The 21633-nt window shown below is 41.2% G+C and overlaps 1 protein-coding gene across 13 annotated transcripts in view; it reads right to left on the bottom strand.

Moving 5' to 3' along the window:
- PARN (poly(A)-specific ribonuclease) overlaps positions 1-21633 on the bottom strand; it is a 242621-nt gene that overhangs the window by 97643 nt on the left and 123345 nt on the right. For 12 of the 13 annotated variants that reach the window (XR_011524893.1, XR_011524894.1, XM_008520520.2 and 9 more), the window contains one exon: positions 5398-5591. Coding sequence is in view for 11 of the 13 variants with exons in the window: in XM_008520520.2 (XP_008518742.1) it covers positions 5398-5591 (194 nt within the window). In the remaining 2 variants the exon portion in view is untranslated. Of the gene's footprint in view, positions 1-5397; positions 5592-15220; positions 15677-21633 lie in introns of those variants that run through there. The other variant, XM_070568475.1, reaches the window with a different exon arrangement.

The following is a 21633-nucleotide window of genomic DNA, read 5'->3' as shown; positions in this document are numbered from 1 at the left end:
CATACAAAAACCTGTACACAAATGTTTATAGCAGCTAAATTCTAAAAACCAGTAACAACCTAAATGCCAACTGGCAAAATGGATAAACAGCAAAACGCCCATAAAACAGAATACTACTCAGCAAGAAGGAACGGACCACTGATACATGCAACAACATGAATGAATTTCAAATGCATTATGCTAAGTGAAAGAAGCCGAATGAAAGACTCAGAAGGTTACCTATTGTATGGTTCCATTTAAATGGCATTCTGAAAAAGGCAAAATTACAGTCAGAGAAAGCAGATCGGCGGTTGCCAGGATGTAAGGGTGGTAGGAGGGACGGACTATAAATTGGCATGAGGGAATCTTCTGGAATGATAAAACTGTTCTATATCTCGTATCTCGATCACAGTGATGATTAACATGACTGTAGACATTTGTCAAAACTCATCAAACTGTATACCTAAAGTCTGTGACTTTTAATATATGTAAATTATATCTTAATAAACGCTGACCTTGCAAAAGATATTAGGAATGTTGTTTAAAAAAATCTAACAAAATTTTAATGTAAAAGATTATGCTGATAATTAAAATTATTTGACCAAGAGTTTTTTTAAATGAGGAAAAAACAGGATACTAAACTGCATATAGAGTATGATGCCAACTACGTATAAACATAATAGGCAGAGTAAAAACAATTGGTAGAGTACCAGGGAACTGTGGGGTTTAATCTCTTCTGTATTTCTTCTTTTACAGATTTTCACAGTGAGCATATTATTTTTATTAACAAAAACAACAAAAGAACTTAAAAAGGGGTAAACACGAAAGGTGACTGTTTCTGCTTATTTAGCTTTGAACTAAGTAGAGTTGAAAGGGAGAAGCTCTGAGAGGTAAGACATCTCTTCCCTCAGGTAAAGCCAAAACAGAGGCTAAAGAACAACACGGTAGGCTGGAAATCTGCCATTGTAGCATTTTCTCCAGAGCGGAATTCTATATAGAGAAGATCCTTTGCGGTGCCATACAAAAGTTTTTGACTAGGAAATGCTCCAAAGGCCTGGTGATGGGGTGGTTTCCCACACCAGGAAGGCAGGGCTCCCCCTGGGTGGCTTATGGGGAGCCCAGAGGGCTGCCAGGAGGAACAGGGAGGGCACGAACAGGCACTGAGCACACTGCTCACAGCACAGCACACACCTCATCTGCCACATTTAGGCTGTAAACCACATTTTAAGGGGGTGATTAAAAGCTCCTGGGAAGGTCGCTGGACTTCCCTAGCCCGGTGGCGTAGGGGACCGACAGCAGCAACTGCAGATCTTGTTTCTGACTCTAAGGAGACCTGTAATTGCATGACGAGACTGCTGCTCTAAGTAGCTCCTAAAGGTTTAGACTGTAACCCTAAGGGTCTAAGCTTGAAAAGCTCAGCAGATTAGTCAAGACTCCAATAAAACTCATAGCTCCTGGCAAACATTTAAAGGTCTAATGTGCTGTGTTTCAAACATAAGGGGGAAAAAGACTTGGAATGACTTCTCTATTACACGATAAAAATCCCCAGGAACAGTCCATTCTCTTGGCACTCCTCCACGAAGGCTGCCTACAGGGCGCCAGGGGAACCTCCGGTATCGGAGTGTCCATGAGCACGTATTTTGAGGACGGCCAGTCTGCTCAGCATCAGGCCCCCGGAACACTGTTCACTTACTCAGCAAGTACATGTGTGCTGTGGAACTCGTCCATCACACACCGTCTGAGGAACGTTTCCTAGAGATAGCAGATTCCAGCATAAATGGCGCACGGAACTCTTTGCCTTTATGTACCCACTGAGAATGTACCTTGAATTCCCCAGAGGAGAAGCAGACAGCACTACGAATCTAAACTAATCGTAATCAACACAAACGGAGAGGACTTACAAGTTTGCTTCCTGAAAAGAGGATAGAAACAACAACACTTAAGAGAAAAATATTTGCTAAGTCCATAATATATACATCATAAGCTCCAAAAAAGAATGGTCGCTTGGATTTTTATCACATGATCACAAGAAAGTCCAGGTTAGTGACTGTTTCTGATCTAAAACGGCTGCCAGAACTGCCGTTGTAAGGAATCCTTTGCTGCCTCTGAAGTTTGGCCAGGTTTCACAGACTGCAGAGGGGGGCGACGTGCGAGTTCGGGATCAGACAGCCCGCCTCGCCACCCCCAACACCAGACATATTGGACTTTGCAAGTTTGTAATTCCTTGAGCCTTGGTCTCCTCTTGATAAACGGGAAATAACGGACAGAAATCCTTTCATTTAACTCTCTGAGGTGGTCACCACAGTCCATTTTACAAGTAAGAAGACGCAGACCTAACAATGTGACTTGCCCGAGGTCACAGAGCCCCTAATTCTGTCCCACAGGAAGGCTGGTGCTTTTAGACACAGTTTCCTCTTGTCTGCTCAGGATAAGAGGGACGCTGCATTGCTGCATTTTCAGAAGGACTAGACAATAAAGGGCGTCCCTGGCACAATGTGTGGTACATGACACAAACTTAAGCGGTCATGTCTTCTGCACTCTAAGTCATTTTGTGATCTAGGAAGGGGTCTAGCACTTAACTCTTAGTGTATCTTAGATATTAAATGTCTAACTGAGAAAAATGATAGTGTTTTGTGTGGAATTTACCGAGCACTGATTGTCCCAGGAATGCTAGAGGACACAGTATGCTTGGTCCTACTTCCTCCTTGGAAAACACGAAATTCCCTAGAGGTGGCACACTGTCTTTTATGTTTTCCATGCCCTCACTGACAGCGGTGGGCACCCAACACACCTTAGTGAACCCTGAGTACTACCTGTGAGGGTACTCTCCCCAGCAGGAGAGCCAGACCTGCCTTAGAACCTGTCTCTGCAGGACAGACGTAACCACACCGCACCGAACACTAACACGGATCCCGCTAACGCCCAAACGAGGCCCTCCCAGCTCCTGGAGTGCTCTGCACCTCTGAGAGTTTAGCACAAACCCTTCCCAGGCCTGAACTCTGCTCTCACTCATTACAGGACCTTATCAAAGCAAGCGAGCAGTCAGAGTTGGTGGCTTCCAGGGGTTCAGCGCCTGATCTCTTGACCTACATGCTGCTGAGATTGTTAGGAGTAAAGGCTTACACAAACCAGCTGAAAAGGACCCACTACGCTTCCACTCTCGCACCGTTGGAAGGTCTCACTTGGTGAATGGTGCTCAAGAGGAAAGCTCCATTCTCTCAGATTCTCTGATTCAACTACAAGTTGTCAAGACGTTTCTTTCTCTTTCGGTTTTTAGCAGGACTGACAAAGAAGTACAAAATCTATCAGGTTTTTAGCTCAAATCTTGAGGCACTGACAGCTTTACTGTCAATGGGAGGGAAAAAAACTATTTTAATGACGGTATTATAAATTCAAAACCCCAAATAACTCAAAAAAAGTTTTTACTTAAAACGACAAAAGTTATAAAAGGAGCTAATCTATTAACGCAGTCTATTATTAGGTATTTTAATTTTAACACCTTTAAGATTATGCTGAGATAGAAGGAAAGAAACCTAAAATCTTCTCCCTGAGAAGTACCAGATAAGCTGAAAAATTCAAAAAAGAATGAGATACGAAGAAAGAGAGGGAACCCTCCCTCGCCCAGTCACGCTCGGAACGATCTCAAAAAGTCACGCTAACATTTAATATTTAACATTGGTTGAGCAGGTACAATGTGGCCGTGGGAACAAGATCTCACAGATGAAGAGTGAGTACACTACAGATTAAAAACATCGTTAGGGAAAGGAAGGGAGGCAAGTAAAGGGAGACGTGCAGGTTCAGGGAAACGGCTAAACTATACAATCCAGGCTTCAGATGAGAGTTTAAGTTTTCCCTTCAAGTTAAGCTTTGGTATAATGTATAAGAAGCATATGCAACATTTTTGCTGCTTCTTTGATTTCATTAATATCAACAAGATTCAGAAAATTCCCTACGGTCAGATGGGGCCACGTGCAAAAAGAGGGCTTAAGTACAACACAATGAAGCCTCAGCCCGGGTGTGAACAGGATTCCGGTGCTTCGCGACCTTCCTCTGATTCGACTGTTGCTTCTGCTTCCGGATGTGAAACAAAGGAGAGGATACTCGCAGCCAGTCAGCGTCCCTCTCACCCTGAGCAGACAAGAGGAACCTGTGTCTAAAAGCGCCAGCGTTCTTGTAGGACACAGTTAGGGGCTCTGTGACCTCGGGCAGTCACATAACCCTTTAGGACTCTGTCCTCTTACGTGTAGAGTGGACTGTGCTGACCGCCTCAGAGAGTTAAATGAAAGCATTCTGTCCAGCGTGAAGTGCCCTCTGAACCCTTAGCAAGTGTCAGTCAGCAGAGCTCTCGGTACCGTCGTCGTGACTGCCGCCTGCTCAGGTGACGCAGACTCCTGAGCGGGGAGTGGCCTTCTCAGAGGCGGGCGGGCCAGCGAGCCCCTTCCTCGCCCCAACGCCCGCACCGCACTGGGTCTGTGCACGCAGGGCTGCGTTAGGTCACGGGCCTCCACGGCACGTCTGGGGATGGAGGGGCCGCGGCACTCGGCTTCACAGGGCCCGGGCTCACCTTCGGGTCTGGCCCCTTACTAACTTCACGGCCCTGCATGGTCTCTTCACCTCCCTGAGCCCAGACATCTGCAGCGCTAGAAGAGGATGGCAATTCCTCTCTCAGGGCTGTCGTGAGGATGAAATTAACTAGGGAGAGAAAAGGCTCCTACTCCGTGTCTAGCACGTGGTAGGCTCTCAAACTGCGTTCATTTCCTGTTTCCTTTGCCCCTTACGTAATTCTGCTTAGAAGAGAAATCCAGGCTGTCGGGGGTTTGCTGGGAACAGTGAAAACTCTGCCACTGAAAATAACATGTGTAGGAGCAGGCCTTCGTGCAAATATAAGTGCACATTTAACAGACTGAGGCCACTTAAACACATCGGCAAAACCTCTAAACCAAGGAGGAGAGAGAGAAGACTACCAAAGCGGACTATCTTTTTTTCCTTTTTTTTTGAGGAAGATTAGCCCTGAGCTAACTGCTGCCAATCCTCCTCTTTTTGCTGAGGAAGACTGGCCCTGAGCTAACATCCGACCCCATCTTCCTCTACTTTATATGTGGGATGCCTACCACAGCATGGCTTGACAAGCGGTGCCATGTCCGCCAAAGCAGAATGTGCGCACTTAACTGCTGCGCCACCAGGACGGCCCCCGGAATAACCATCTTTAACAAGGAGTTCCCCACCAAGCCTTACTCTATCAAGAGTCAGGGCATTTTAGGGATTCCTCAAATTAAATTAAATTGATCCTAAAAACCACGGAGACTACATGGGCTCTCCCACCAACTGAAGCCATGCTCTAATTTCTCCCCCAAACACGAGTTTCTAGAGCACTAAAGAGTATACGATGCCGGGACTTTAGTAAGATCTGATACAAACCTGCTGGAGAAAGGTCTTTCTTCATTCTTTTCAATTTCTTGGCCTTTTTCCTTCCCTCTGAGAGGGATTCTGCACAGGAATCTGTCTGCTCAAGCTCAGCGTCAGAAAGCTCCTCCGATACTCTGGCCTCCAAGCCAGCTTCTGCTCTACTGGGACTCAGGGTTCTCTTTCCTACTGTGCCGGTAGCTGTAAGACTGAAACGCAAACAGTGGAACAACATGAAAGGTGTTAAGAGTAACAGGAAGACTAGCCTATAAAAATATTTTAATACGCTTAATTCCGTTAACACTTAACTAGCAGTCAACCACATGGGCGGCTGCCGCCTGTAGATGAAAGTTGAAGACCTTATCACGACCCGAAGTCTAAAAGTTTACCCATGACAAGCTTCTTCAGCACCAAGTTCTACACTATGCTTGTGCATAGATATACACAAATCTAAACCGTTCTTAGTGCTTCAAAGAACAAATTTTTAAAGCAAATCCCTGGTCTCTATTTTGGTAGAGCTCCTGTAACAGAAGAGTAGAAGAGAAGAGCGGAGCTGCTATAACAAATAATGGTCTTGATTACATCAAATCAGAAGATGGCATTGTTAGCTTCATGACTGCCTAATGGATACACAGAGAACAGAAGGGTTCTTGAGTCTGGCGGCTATCACACTGCTCATGCATTTGAATATGCTTACAGGGCATGCTCCACCTTCATCTAATTCTCTTCTACTCCAAAAAGGTGACTTGTCAAATTCATAATGAAACCTGGCTTCATTTTTAAAGCTTTATAGGATCTGACATGTTGAATTAAATCAGATTAATGTCCAGATTTTTCCTTAAGAAAATATGTTCCCTGAAATACAACTTGATAAAAACAGAGACCACATGGCCAGTGTGAGTCCTGCCTCCTCTAAATGGGCCTTACAAATAGACTTTTTATTATAGGCCCCAAGTTATGAAAAGCATAAAAAAATCAAGTCATTCCGCTTAAGGGAGGCCACTGAAGCAAAGAGAGGGGGTGGAGCGAGGGAGAGAGAAAACTCGAACGTACTCCAATTTAAGCATTCCCTAGGAAGTGAACACTTAAAATGTTACATATAAAAAACTCTGGCTACCCAATTATTTTAGTTCCTCTGTGTTACTCCCGCACTCACATCTTCTCTGTACTTGACACTTGTTCACTCATGTAAAGAAGGAGGAGAATAAACTGCTTCCCTGGTGGTTCTTAGAAGCCAGAGGAAGCGGAACGGGGCTTAGAGTACAGGGCCTCTTAAGACTGGCTGGCTGGCTTTGCATTTGTCATCTTTTTCACATCTATTACACGCAGCTTTCTGAAACATCTCTTTTACTGAACAGATGTGGAGAAAGGGGGGGTATTAAAAACTCATGCTAAAGTTTACTGGTTAAAAACTGATAATATCTTTAAAAAACTTTGGCTGGTTTCAGACAATCTGGAAAACTCAGGGGGTATAAATAAGAAAATAATGACCCACTCTCATATCACAAAAGGGGAAGAGGACTAAAAATTCCTCTGAGCAGCAAATCCTGGAACCGGTTGACTTAGACGTAAATGTTTAATGAAAACTCAGCTGGAACCATCGATATTAAAAATACTTCAAGAAATACAAAGTCCAGAAATAGCCCCAATGCATACAGAAATCCAGTGTGATGTCTCAAATTACTGGTGCAAAGATGGACTTTTAAACTTTCTTACTATAACTCACAATCCGGATGCAATAAAAGATTTATAAATTTGATCTCATAAAAATAAAAATCTTTTGCACGGCAGTAAATAACATGAGCCAAGTCAAAAAACAAATGACAAACCAGGAGAAAATATTTGTAACATATATCACAACTAGAGAGTTAATGTTCTTAATATACAAATAACACTCAAAATTGAAGGAAAAAAGACCAAAACTCCTAGAAGAAAATGGGCAAAGCTATGAACAAACAACCCCCCCACACACCTTAAGCACATGAAAAGATGTTCAATTCCATTCATAATGCAAAATAAAATGACACTGAAATATTGTTTCTCACCCACTAGATTAGCAAAAATATCCAAAAGCTTGGTAAACTATTCTATTCACGGAACTGGAGAAAGAGGCTCTCATACATGGCTGATAAGAATGCAAAATCCACAAGCTACTCTTATGTAGGGGAATGTGGCAATGTCTAACAAAACTACACATTCATTTTCTCTTTGAGCTAGGAATCCCACTTGTAGGAATTTAGAAGACACGCCTCCAACAATGCATAAATATTATGCACAAGGTTCTTCACTGCAGCATTATTTGTAATTGCAAGATATTGCAGGGGCCGGCCCCATGGCCGAGTGGTTAAGTTTGCGCGCTCTGCTTTGGCGGCCCAGGGTTTCGCCAGTTCGGATCCTGGGCGCACACATAGCACCGCTCATCAAGCCACGCTGAGGCGGCGTCCCACATGCCACAACTAGAAGGACCCACAACTAAAAAATATACAACTATGTATTGGGGGGCTTTGGGGAGAAAAAGGAAAAATAAAATTAAAAAAAAAAGATATTGCAAAGCGCCTAAATGTCTAAGAACATTGGCACACACAATCAGAGAAGTACTAAGCAGTTACAAGAAAGAATGGAGAGCTCAAAGAACTGATGTGGAATAATTTCCAGTGAAAAAAGCGAAGAAAAGCAAAGTGCAGACGAGGCATTTCCGAGTCCGGTCTTCCCAACCGCACGGGGTGCGGGGAAAACGGCACACACCCTGAACTCTTCAGCAGGCGGGCTTCTGCAGCGGAACGAGGGAAGCAATGCTGCAAATACTTCGATGCATTACAGTACTGAGCAAATGAGTAAATCTGCTGATGTGGCTGGAAGACAGACAGATAAAGAAATCGGGCAAGGCAAGGAAGAACCCTGTGGGGATGAAATGGAATTGAACATACGGGGTTGGGCTTGTGACTTCTAAAATAACTATGTGCATATGTGTATACATACATGTGTGTGCATATACGTATGGTTATGAATGTGTGTACATCCGTACACATATTTCCCAGCTCTGTCCACTGAAAGGACCTGGAAGCAAAGAAATCCCAGCAGCAATGAGCACATCTAGTGTCCAGATCTTAGTTTCTAATACCATAGCCCAGTCAAAAAACCAAGCCTCCTTGAAGAAGTGGCTGATTTCAGGGCTGGTAAAGGAGGTTCAAAACGAGCCTGGACCATGTTGCAATACCACAAAGTAGGAAACTGCTCAAGAAATGATGGCGCATGCACAGGGACGCAGGAGCCAGTGAGAAAGGACGCCCACTGGCCACGTAGTGGAGCACCAAAATAATTAAGGGGCAATAATAAAGTCTAAACCATTGAAAAAATAGGAACCCATGAGTCTACACCAATATATAACACAGAGGAGAAGGGCGAGCTCTGAATCACAGATGAATGCTGACTATGAAATGGTAAAGGCAGAAAGAGATGGAGTTGGCAAATCATCCTCTTGCGACCATCACATAAAGAAAGGCTGAGGCAAAAATCATCAAGAGATGCTAAATCTGGGGAGGTATTTTGAGAAGAGCAGGATATTTGCATGGTCTTAAAGTGTCTCTTCACAGACTGACATCCCGAGAACACAACATCTTATGTGGTATTCTGGTCAGGACTGTATAACCTGAATGTAATCACAAAGAAACATCAGACAAACCCAGATGAAAAACATTTCATTGACAAAAAGTAGGGAGGGGAGCTGGTGTTCTTCAAAGATGTCATTGTCATAAAAAAGACTAAAGAGACATGAAAACTAGGTGCAACACCTTATCCATAGACTGGATCTTATGCTGGGTCATAGACTGGATCTGATATTGGAGGGGAAAAAGCAATAAAGACCACATTGGATCAAATAACAAAGCTGGGATAGGAAGAGTAGACTGAAGTATTATATCAATGTTGAGCTACTGAGGTTGGTAACCACACTACAGGCATGAAAGAGAGTGCCCTTATTTAGAGCATTTAGGGATAAAGGACCATGATGTATCTAACTCCCTTCAGATGGTTCAGAAAAAAAAAATGTATATGGGGGGGCGGACAGAGAGGGAGAGAAAACTCGACACACAGAGTACGTGTTTACAGATAGGGAGGGAGAGGAAAAGAGAGAGAAGGAGGAAAAGAGAGCATGTGCACAGAAAGCAAAAACCAAATGGAGCAAGATGTTAACCACAGATGTATCTGGATAGGGTATATCAGTGTTCTCTGTAATATCTGTGTGACTTTTTCTCAAGTTTGAAATTATTTCCAAATTAAAAGCAAAAAAAAAAAAAAGAATTATTGGAGATACCTGACAAGCTTGATGTGTAATAAATAAGGAAAAGTGCATTTCATTGAGGAACACATTCTGATGCCTGCTGTGACACAATCCAGGACTGAAGTGTGTGTGTGCTTATACCCGACTAATAAATACATTATCAACCTATTAACACAAGGGGGAAGCTGCCCTGACCATTAACAAAATGTCCCATTTGATACAACTGAATCCCTCTGCAGCCGCCCGGGCTCCCGCCCTCAGAGCCAGCATCTGCCCCTCTGCATTTTTCAATGCCTGAGCCCTGGCTCCTTCTGAAGCACACTTCATTATCCAGTAACATTCCACCAACATAACGAGCGCCTCCCTCAGGCCACCTCCACCTCCAGGCCTACCCATTTCACTCCTTTCTGCTGCCATGCCAGCTCTTTCCTCACTCACTGCTGCCGTGGGCCCTGCTCCTCTTGCCCCTAGACTATTAAAACAGAATCCTAATTGGTCAGTCTCTCCCTCTCCGCCTCTTTCCAGACTCCCTTCCCCTTCAAATCCATTGCTTCCAAAGTTGCCGAACTTCTTCCAAAGCAGAAATTTGATCAAGATATTCCCAGCTCAAAAATTTCTATGGCTCTCCACTACAAAGCTAAATTTAAACTGCTTGGCATAGCACTCAGGATCCTCTGTCATCTGGGTCGCAATCTGCTTTTCTAGCCTTATCTTCCACAAGGTGGCTAAGCTGCAAAGACAACATGCGTTGACCTTAATGAATTCCATTACATGCACTCTTCCAGACATATCCACTGTCCCATTAGTGGGCTGATCAGCCCCTATCCAGCCCACAGTTTCCATTTCACTGTTGCAGTGTGTGCCAAGGCCCTACTGGCCATCTCTTCCTGCTCAAATACCACCAGCCTCTAAGAATGTTCCCCAGTTCCTACGTTCAATGTTCCCTTGCTTCCATGCTGCCCGTAACACTCTGCTTGTCTGTCTCGGGGGCCCTTAAGTCATTCACCCTTATTATTTATAATAAACAAAAAGTGGAAACAGTGCAGGTGTCCAGCAAAGCAGCACAGAGGACAAACTGTGGTATATGTATACAATGAAAACCAATTCAGTGTTTTCCATTGGTTAACCACCAGGGCCCGGTGGTTAAGTTTGCATGCTCTGCTTCAGCGGCCCAGGGTTTTGCCGGTTTGAATCCTGGGCACGGACATGGCATCACTCATCAGGCCACGATGAGGCGGCGTCCCACATAGCACAACCAAAGGGACCTACAACTAGAATATACAACTACGTATGGGGGAGCTTTGGGGAGAAGAAGAAGAAGAAGAAAAAAAGAAGATTGGCAACAGACGTTAACTCAGGTGCCAATCTTTAAAAAAATAAAAACAATTCGGCATGTAACAATAAGGAACTACTGATATACACAACAACATGGAGGAATCTCAAAAACATTCTAAGTGAATAAAGCCTTCACATAAAAGAGTGGGTATTTCACAATTCCATTTATATGAAATTCCAGAAACGTCTGCTAAACTATGGAGAAAAGAATTCAGAATGGTGGAGGTGGGCAGCGGGCAGGCAGGGATGGATGGGGAGAACCTGAGGGAACTTTCTGTGGGGGATGTTAACGCTCTGTATCTTTACAGGAGTATGCTTTTGTCAAAACTCATACTTTAACATTAGGTGGATATTCTATAAACATAGGGATTGAGTGATTAATTGTAGCATTAATTGCAACTGATGTTTTTATAGGCATTTGCTGGAAGACATTATTTTTATCCTAACCGTAAGTTATTGTGGTATTTTTGACCAACTAGGCCCATGAATCTGCAATGCTCCTCTCCACAAACATTTGAGAGTCTACTGTGCCTCAGGGACTATGCTAGAACCTTGCCTCTGGAAGGTTCTTGTTCGTATGTAAGTTTTAAGTTTACAAAGCACTTTCAAAACATTTTCCCAATTAATTTACAACATATTTCTTAGGTCCTAATCTGTAGTTTCTGCTCTCAAATAAGAACCCTTTGCTTCCTAGGAAGGGCTGTGGTTTATCGGATGCCCTGCCTGAGACAGCCCTCAGATATGTGTGAAATTAATATATTTCACATGCCTAAATATGTGGATGTATGAAATATCCACATCGGCACAAAATTCTCTCAACCATCGTTCTCTAGTAAAACTAAAAGCTGTGATTATATCCCATAAAGCTTAACGAAAGCAGTTTTGGATCAAAACTAGTTTTTACTATACATTGAAAACCAGACACAGAAGTATTGCCTTTACATTTGTGATTATTTATACACTTTCAAGGCACAGTTGCGTGTGTGTGTAGGTATGTATACATACTCTCAGCATATGCATGTTGGTAAGATAGTCCTTTACAGGTTGATTTTAAAGGTCAAAGGTCAAAATGAAAATCAGGCCACAGAACCTCCCATGGGTCTGAGCTCATTCTGCGTGCAGAATTATAATGCACAAAGTATGAATGTGAAGCGCACACTTAAATCCACTGAAGAAGCGGTGATTAATTAAAAAATAAAATATTAGAGACGCAACTTAGTTATGACAAAATTGAACATTAAACCTTGATTAGCATTTATATGGGAGATGCAAACAATAAGCCATCCTACTTATAATGGCTATTATGTCAAACTTCGAATTTTGCTGTAAGTTAAGATATTATTAACAATGCAGCAACTACAAATCGAATTCTGCGTGGGTGGGTGTCTCCAATAACTTCCTCTTTTTAGTAGAAAAAATGTTTGCTTATTAGGTCATATTTATAAGCTCCTACAAATACCTTTTGCTGTAAAAACCACAAAAATCTGGCTGTCCCATAAGATTTTCCCCCTCTTTATTTTAAATTAGGATATTATTTACATGCAATAAAATTCACTCATTTTAAGTGTTCAGTTTAGCTAATTTGGGAATTGCATAGAACCATGTAAGCACTACAGCAATCAAGATATAGAACAGTTCCTTTTCTCCAAAAAGATTCTTTGTGCCATTTTGTACTCAATCCCCTTCCTGTGGCCACTGATCTGCTGTGGTCCCTACAGTTTTGCCTTTTCTAGAAGTTCATACGAATGAAATCATACAGTACGTTATCTACTCTTTCGTGTTTGGCTCTTTCACTTAGCATAATACTCTGAGAACCAGCCACAAAGCTGGAAGTACTGGTGTTTCATTCCTTTTATTACTGAGTAGTACCTAGTTCATAGTATGGCTATACCACAATTCATTTATTCACTTACCAGTTGTTGGACATTTGGGCTGCTTCCAATTTTTTGCTATTGTAAATATGAACATCTGTGTAAAGACGTTTCTGAGTTTTCATGTTTTTTATTGTGGTAAAATACACATAACATAAAACTTACCATCGTAACCATTTTTAAGCGTACAGTTCGGTGGTATGAAGTACATTTACATTGTTGTGCAACCATCACCACCATCCATCTCCAGAATTCTTTCATCTTGCAGAACTGAAACTCCATATCCATTAAACAATAACTCCCCACGCCCCTCTCCCTCCCAACCCCTGGCAACCACCGTTCTACTTTCTGTCTCTGATTTTGACTACTTCAGGGGTCTCATATAAGTGGAATCATACAGAATTTGTTCTTTTGTGACTGGCTTATTTCACTTAGCATAATGTCAAGCAAGGTTCATCCACGTTGTAGTATGTGTCAGAATTTCCTTCCTTTTTAAGGCTGAATGATACTCCACTGTATATATATTTCATATTTTGCTTATGTATGCATCTGTCAATGGACGCTTGGGGTGTTTCTTTAGCTACTATGAATAATGCTGCTACAGATATGGGTATACAAATATCTCTTCAAGACCTTGCTTTTAATTCTTTTGGGTATATACTAAGAAGTGCAATGGTTGGATCATATTGTTAATCTATTTTTAGTTTTTTGAAGAACCATCATCCCGCTTTCTATAATAACTATACCATTTTCCATTTCTACCAACAGAGCACAAGATTCCAATTTCTCCATATCCTGACCAACACCTGTTATTTTCTGTTTTTGTCTTGTTGTTGTTTTTTTTGATGGTAGCCATCCTAATGGGTGTGAGGTGGTATCTCATTGTGAGTTTGACTTGCATTTCCCTAATGATTAGTGATCTTTCCATGTGCTATTGGCCATTCGTGTATCTTCTTTGGAGAAACGTCTAAGCAAGTTCTCCGCCCATTTTTGAATTAGTTTGTTTTTTGCTGTTGTTGAGTTTTAGGCGTTCTCTAGATATTCTAGATATTAACCCCTAATGAGATATATGATTCTAAAATATTTTCTCCCATTCTGTGTGCCTTTTCACTCTGTTGATAGTATCTTTTGATTAAAAAAAAGTCTTTAATTTTCATGAAGTCCAATTTGTCTATTTTTTTCTTTGGTTGCCTGTGCCTTTGGTGTCATATACAAAAAAAAAAAAAAAAATCACTGCCAAATGCAATGCGTGAAGCTCTTACCCTATGTTGTCTTCTAAGAGTTTTATAATTTTAGCTCTTACATTTACATTTTTGACCCAGTTTGAGTTAATTTTTATACATATTCCATAATACGAAGATAAGTGTCCAACTTCATTCTTTTGCACGTAGATATCCAGTTTACCCAATTTATTACACAGACCATCGTTTTCCCATTGAATGGTCTTGGCACCCTTGTTGAAAATCATCTGACTATGTAAGTGAAGGTTCATTTCTGGGCTCTCTCTTATGTCCCATTGGTCCACATGTCTGTCCTTATGCCAATACCACACTATTTTGTTTTCTGTAGCTTTAGCTTTGTAGTAAGTTTTGAAATTAGAAAGTGTTAGTCCTCCACTTGGTTCTTTTTCAAGATTGTTTTGGCTATTTGAGTTCCCTTGAGATTCCATATGAATTTTAGGATGGATTTTTCTATTTCTGCAAAAATTGTCATTGGAATTTTCAGAGGAATTGCATTGAATCTGTAGATCACTTTAGTTGGTACTGACATCTTAGCAACATTAAGTCTTTGAATCCATGAACATGGGATATCTTTAAGTCTTCTTTACCTTCTTTCTGCGATGTTTTGTAGATGGTAGAAGAGAGCTCTCTCTCTCTGTCTTCCTTTTCTTATAAGAGCACTAATCTCATCATGAGGACCCTACCCTCATGACCTCATCTAACTCTAATAACCTCCCAAAGGCCCTGTCTCCTAATACCATCACATTGGGGATTAGGGCTTCAACATACGAATTGGGGAGGGAGTGAGCACAATTCAGTTCACAGCACAAGGTGACTAGGATTTTTTCTAATCTTTTCCTCTAGAAGTGTTATAGTTTTAATTCTTACATATAGGGCTATGAGTTATTTTAAGTTCATTACGTATATGGTGTGATGTAAGAGTAGAAGGGCATTTTCTTTTGCTGTTCATTTTCTGTTATCCAACTGCTTTGGCATTATTTGTTGACAAAACTAACCTTTGCCTACTGGATAACCAGGACCTTTGCCAGAAATTTTTAATTTTCCAACTTTCCAACAGTTACTAATCTTCAGGATTTAAGAACAAGAAATTGGAATTCCCAAATCATAAATTATTCTGTATTTTTTATAGTACTTTATTATGTTTTTTAAGTAATAATGAGTTATCATAATCATAAACAGAAATCACTTTTCTGTGATAGGGTTATATTAAAAATTTCAAGGGTTAGGTCAGTAAAGTAAGGTATAGTAATAAATACATGAGTTATTATGAACCAATACACTATTACAAAATTACATATTTCAGTAACGTAAAAATAATCTCTAATTGATATAGACATAGGTAATAGAAAACATTAAAAGAATAAAACATTAGTGTCGAATGGATGCCCAATAAATTCACTTATAAATTGAAAGATGTCACAAATACTTAATATTTAAAAGTTATTCTTAAATGAGATTTTAAAACACACACACATTAATCGCTAGTATTTGTCTTGTGACCGACATTCCAGGTGCAGAAGAGTTTCTTTCAAGTTGTGCTGACGTTGGTCAAATTGTCTTGAGTGCGTCTAAAGCCAACACAAGGTGAGAGTTAGACTACATACTGCCTCACGGAAGCTCATTTCCTATTCTGGGGATGAAAATATTTTGTCTGCTTGCCTCGATTTTGGTTTTGCTGTAAAAATTGATATTGCTTGTCCTAATTCAGATTTTAGATCAGCTGATGTCACAGTGGAGTATTCCACAGTGATATTTACATCTGTGTTTCTTCTGTAAATGTATTTACAAAGAACAGTAGCCTAAAGCAAATATTCAAACACTGAAACACTACTGGATTCTATTAAGATAACGTAACATTTGGATATGCTAGCAAGGCTGACAACACTACTACATAGAAACATGTTTCCAAGTGCCAATTTTAAGGACTGCTTCCAAAACTTATTCTTTCTTGGAACCAGAGTCACAGGATTTAAAAAAATAATAATTTTCACTTATGCATTTCAGTTTCTTTTTCGTTTGTTTGGTTTTTTTGTTTGTTTGTTTTGTGAGGAAGACTGGCCCTGCGCTAATATCTGTGCCAATCTTCCTCTATTTTGTGTGGGATGCCTCCATAGCGTCGCTTGATGAGCGGTGCTAGGTCTGTGCCTGGGACCTGAAACTGCGAACCCTGGGCTACTGAAATGGAGCACGCAAACTTAACCACTACGCCACCAGGCCAGCCCCAAGATTCACAGGATTTTTATAAAGTGTACTAATGTGTATAAATTCATTAATATATTTTTATTTATAAGAATGACTCACTGTTAGCAGCAGACAGTGCCATGAACACACACTTCTAACACGGCAACAATGACAAGCAGGAATGACTGATCCGATCGTGGCCCCTTCTCTCCAACATGCTCCTGTCCTGGTTTCAGAAATGCTGACCTGAACTTCTGACATTGATTCCACTCTTGCTTTGGACTTCATGTCAGTGGATTCTTTTGAACTAGGAGTGTCTATGTTGATGGTTAGACTTTGATTCCCACAGATTTCTTCTTTTATCCTGATCTCTCAACTGATTTTTCTCAGGATCTGGAGTAACATACAAATGCCCCTAGAAATGCCAGGAAGGAATTCCTGCCTGGAAACAGTACTGGAAATCCACTGACCACAAATGTGTGCTTGTATTTCTGGACTCTGTTCTGTTTCATTATCTATTTGTCTTTCCTTACGCCAGCACCACACTGTCTTTATTCCTATGGCTTTAGAGTAAGTCTTACAGAGACAGACTAAGTCCTTTCGTGGGCTGGGAGGTTCGTGCTGCTGGATAAAACAGCCACCTTTCAGTGTAAAGGGCTGCCCAGCTTACAAAATTCTCTCATCGGATACTTGTATATGACCATCTGAAGCTGAACACGTGTTTTCATTCCCGTTTCACAGACAAGACCCCTCATCCTCCGCCTAAGTGGCTTCCCTCAGTTTGTGTAGCTGGTCAGGGAGATCTGAGACTGGGCCCCAAGCCCAGTGCTCTCTGAACTGCTCAAAACCCCCTCCTCACCCACACCTTCCCAGGGCCGGTTCTTAGGGTGCAGGTCTCAGATGAAAAGAGACCCCTCGAGAAGGCGTCCCTGACCCCTGAGGAGCCCCTCACCCTGCAGGACTCATCCTTCTACCTTGTTTCGTCTCCCTCCTACTCAACCCCGCCTGTGCTTCCTCCTTGTTTCTTTGTTTATTCTCTCTCTGCCTCTAGAACGTAAGCTCCACAGGGAAGGATCCCGCCTCCTCTGGACCATGACATTCTCGCCCCTGGCACACGGCCTGCAGAGAGTAAGTCCGCCGAGTCAAGTTTGTTGAACGGATGAAATACGGGAATGCTTCCCCCCAAAGCAATAAGGCAAGTGACAAACCCAAACTGCTTATTTCATCCTGCACTGCATATAATATTAACATGGTTTAAGTCCACTTCCCCAGTCTGTCTGGATAAAAACCCATTCCCTATAGATGTAACTAAGGGAAAGAGGAATGTCCCACTGTACAAAATACCTCACACAGCACAGCAAACTGGAAAAATCTGGGGAAGTGGGAGCTAGAAAATGCATTTTTATTGTTTTCACAAACTTTCATACTGAATTCAAATTCCAGGAGCGTGACTATTTCTGTTTTCGGGCACGATCTGGGTGGATGAGGGGAGGATGCAGCACAGCCTATGCTCAATTCAGAAGGCCAACCCTTGAAGATTGCTGCTAAACTGCTAAAATTAACATTAAATAAGGTATGTCTGTATGATAGCTAGCCAGTAATAATGGACATCTCTTGTGGAAAAGGAGTGAGGTGTGTGTGTGTATGTGTGTGTTACAGAGACAGAAAAAGTAAGAGAGAGATGGGGGGAGAGAGAATATACGAATGTGTTGTGTGAGCATGTGCTCAGTCCCAGATATAAATTTTATCCGTAATTATATAAATTGGCCTAAATGAGAGAGAAAATGGTTCTGGGTTATAAAGAATCAATGGCATTCAATTAGAAATACTTTTTACAAGAACCTGGTTTGAATATTTTAAACAATCCCCTACTGCTAACTCACTTTAATTCAATAGAAAAGATGAATTGACAAACATGAAAAAAATTACTCTAACACGAATTCCTAAATTAAGAATTTACAGACAACATACAATTAATTGGAGCTGAATTGAGAAGATCTGAAATTTTCAGAAGCTGGGATGAAATTTACTTTTGCACTAAAATTCACCTTTGACTCTGATGAAAGGGTTTGCTAATGAAACCAGTAATGTAATCAAAGTTATAGGAGGAAAAAAACCAACTCCCCCTCCTATACCAAAAGCCCAACTATTTCAGAAAATGAACTGCTTTTAAAACATTCCTAGGAAGTTAGACATAACCGATTGAACACATTTATCTGCAGAGAGAGAAATCTCTACGAGGCAGAGAGGAGAGGAGACGCAGCACCAGAGGGTGGGATGTCAGCTCACTTTGGAGGCACTCTCTTTGGAGGTGACAAGCTGGGAGAAGAGTGCCAAAGAACCATGCGTAGAGGAGGAGACAGAAATCCAAGTGTGGTATAAAAGGCTGATTCACCCAACAGAGCCCTGCAAAATCTTGGCAAACCACAGGCACCAAATTCCTGAAACAAGCAGGTGATAAGGACGGGGGCCATGTCAGCAGGGAGAAAGCTGTCCTAGGATCTCCACTCCCATCCCCGGGAAGCCAGGGCACCAGCATTCCCCCAGCCAGAGAGAACCGGAGAGGAGCTTTAGTCTCTGGCACCTGGTCCAGCAGTAGAGAGTGGGAATGGGTGGGGCAACAAGAACTGACTAACGGGGGAAGTAGCATCCCCCGAATGCTGAGAAGTGAGGCCTCTGGCTTCCTTCTGCCGATCACACCAGCAGTCAGGCTTATCTTCCCCAAGTTGCAAATCAGAAAATCGATCTCTAAGAAAACTGAATCCTTACAGCTAATATCATACATAAGCTGAGTAGTTTTTCCCTAGGATCAGCAACAAGACAAAGATGTTGGCTCTCACTACTTCTACTCAACACTGTACTAGAGGCCCTCACCAGCGCAACAGGCAAGAGAAAGAAATAAAATGCATACACTCCCCTGGAGGGGGAGACATACAAATGCCTTTATTTACAGATATGACCACGTAAACAGAAAACACCACACAGCCTACAAAAAGTTATTAGAACTAATAAGTGAACTTAAGTAAGGTCCAAGGATACAAGGTCAAAACACACAAATCAACTGTATTTCTTTAGATTAGCAATGAACTGCAAGTTGAACTTCAAAAATATGACTTACAATAGCATCAAAAAACAAAATACTTAGGGACAACTCTAATAAAGCATATGCAAAATCTGCATGCTGAAAACTATAATACACTGATAGAAAAATCAAAGAAAACTTGAATTAGTGAAAGATACACCATGTTCATGGGTTGGAAGACTCAATATAGTTAAGATGTTCATTCTCCCCCACATCATTTGTAGATTCAACACAATCTCAATCAAAGTCCTTGTAGGCTTTTTGCAGAAATCAACAAACTCACTCTAAACTCTCTGTGGAAAAGTCAAGGACTTAGAACAAATATTTTTTTAAAAAGAAGAACAAGGTTGAAGGACATGCTACCTGTTTTCAAGACTCACTATAGAGCTATAGTAATCAAGACAGTGTGCTACTGGTGAAAGAAGAGAGATCAATGGAATAGAAGAGAGTCCGGAAATAGACTCACATATATACACGGCCAACTGGCTTTTGACAAAGGAGTCAAGGTAATTCAGTAGAGAAAGGATAGTCTTTTTTTAAAAAAAAGAACTTGTACTCATGCCTCACACCATATATAAAAATCAACTCGAAATAGATCATATACCTAAACATAAAAGAAAAATCTATGAAATTTATAGGAAAAAAATGAGAAAATCTTTGTGACCCTAGTTTAGGCAAACATTTCTCACGCAGATCACAAAAATCATAAGCCACAAGGAAAAGCATAAGCTTCAGAGAAAAGATATATAATTACACAGGCAGCTTCTCACTTTATCACTCTACAGAGAAAAACCATCAATAAGATCTGCCTCCACACCCAGAGCTTCTCAATCCCTTTTTAGTTCATTCTTAAATAGTAACGTTTGGCCCAAAATAGCCAAATATTTGGAGAAAGTCTTCAACATGAGAGACAAAAACCCAAATAGACCAATATACAGTCAGAAAAAAACTCTGAGGAAACAGAGACAATGTAGGGAGCAGAGGAAAACTTTAAAAACTACAGGCAGTCCTTGCTTTGCACATAGCACACGACCATAAAAATGACGGCACAGGCTGACCACATCTGCAAGTCAAGAAGTGGTAATAAGTACATGATTTGGAAAAATAAGGAAAATATCAAAGAAAGTTGAAAGTTGTTGCCGCTGAGGAACAGGATGGGGGTGATGGGGACTTCTGTTTACTATAAACTTTTTTGCGTTATTTGGTCTTTAAAAACAATGCTCATGTATTTCATTGAAAATATTTTAAAAGAAAAAATGTCAAGGACTTGACAAAGATCCACCTAACGCATGAAAAACTACTACACCAACAGTGAATCATTACTGGTCTGGTATACTCAGCTCTGTTACTCATCGCCTTTGGGACTCTGAACGAGACACAGCCTCTCTGACCTTCCAGTTCTCCCTTGTCATGTCACAGAGGGGGGACTAGATCACCTTCAAGTCCCTTCCAGCTCCACAAGTATACGGCTTTACCAAGTAACACTTGCTCTCACAGTTATAGATGCCACTCATTCTTCAAAACAATATACCTGCATTTCTTCAACAATGTCCTACAATCTAGACGAGTCTTCGGTCTTCACTTCCATTCATCCGAATCAGTGTGGTATGACTGTATTTCACAGTTATTAGCATTTGCAAGTAAAAACGACACATAAGAAAAAATTCATTCCCTAGCTCCCATTGGCAGAGTGCTTCTAACCACTTCCAGTTTGGCACAGCCTGATTCCAATCAATTTTTGCTCAAATAAACGTAAAATTAAAAAAAACAAAAAACAAAAAACAAAGCCAGTTACCTAAACAACATTTATAGCAATAGTACCTTAATCATCTATATTTTTGAAGATATTCCATCTCTTGGGAAATCGTCATTTTTGGTTGTTTCTGTTTTTCTTATAAATTGATTAACTTCAACTTGAGAAGGAAAACACTCCATAATGTCAATGGGCAGGCTCAAATTTGGAAGTAAATACTGTTTTACAAGTGATGATGAAGGAAGGAGGCAGGAAGGGCTTTCATACTCTGGAAGGATCCAACTTTTCCTCTCTGCTTGGGCACTCACCTTTATCTAATACCCACTGTAGCCAAATGATCTGAGCTAGCGAGCGAGAGAGAAACTGGAGATGAAAGAAGAGGATAAAAAGAAAGCTATCAACCACGTGGAGAATGCTACTCTAAACTTTAACAGTTTCATTATATTCACCAATTTAGCCATCCTAAATGGACATTCACATCATATATTTAGCCAAATTCCAAATGAGAT

The sequence above is a fragment of the Equus przewalskii genome, chromosome 12, assembly GCF_037783145.1.
Source record: "Equus przewalskii isolate Varuska chromosome 12, EquPr2, whole genome shotgun sequence".
NCBI lineage: Eukaryota > Metazoa > Chordata > Mammalia > Perissodactyla > Equidae > Equus > Equus przewalskii.
This window is presented reverse-complemented; position numbering and strand designations above follow the sequence as displayed.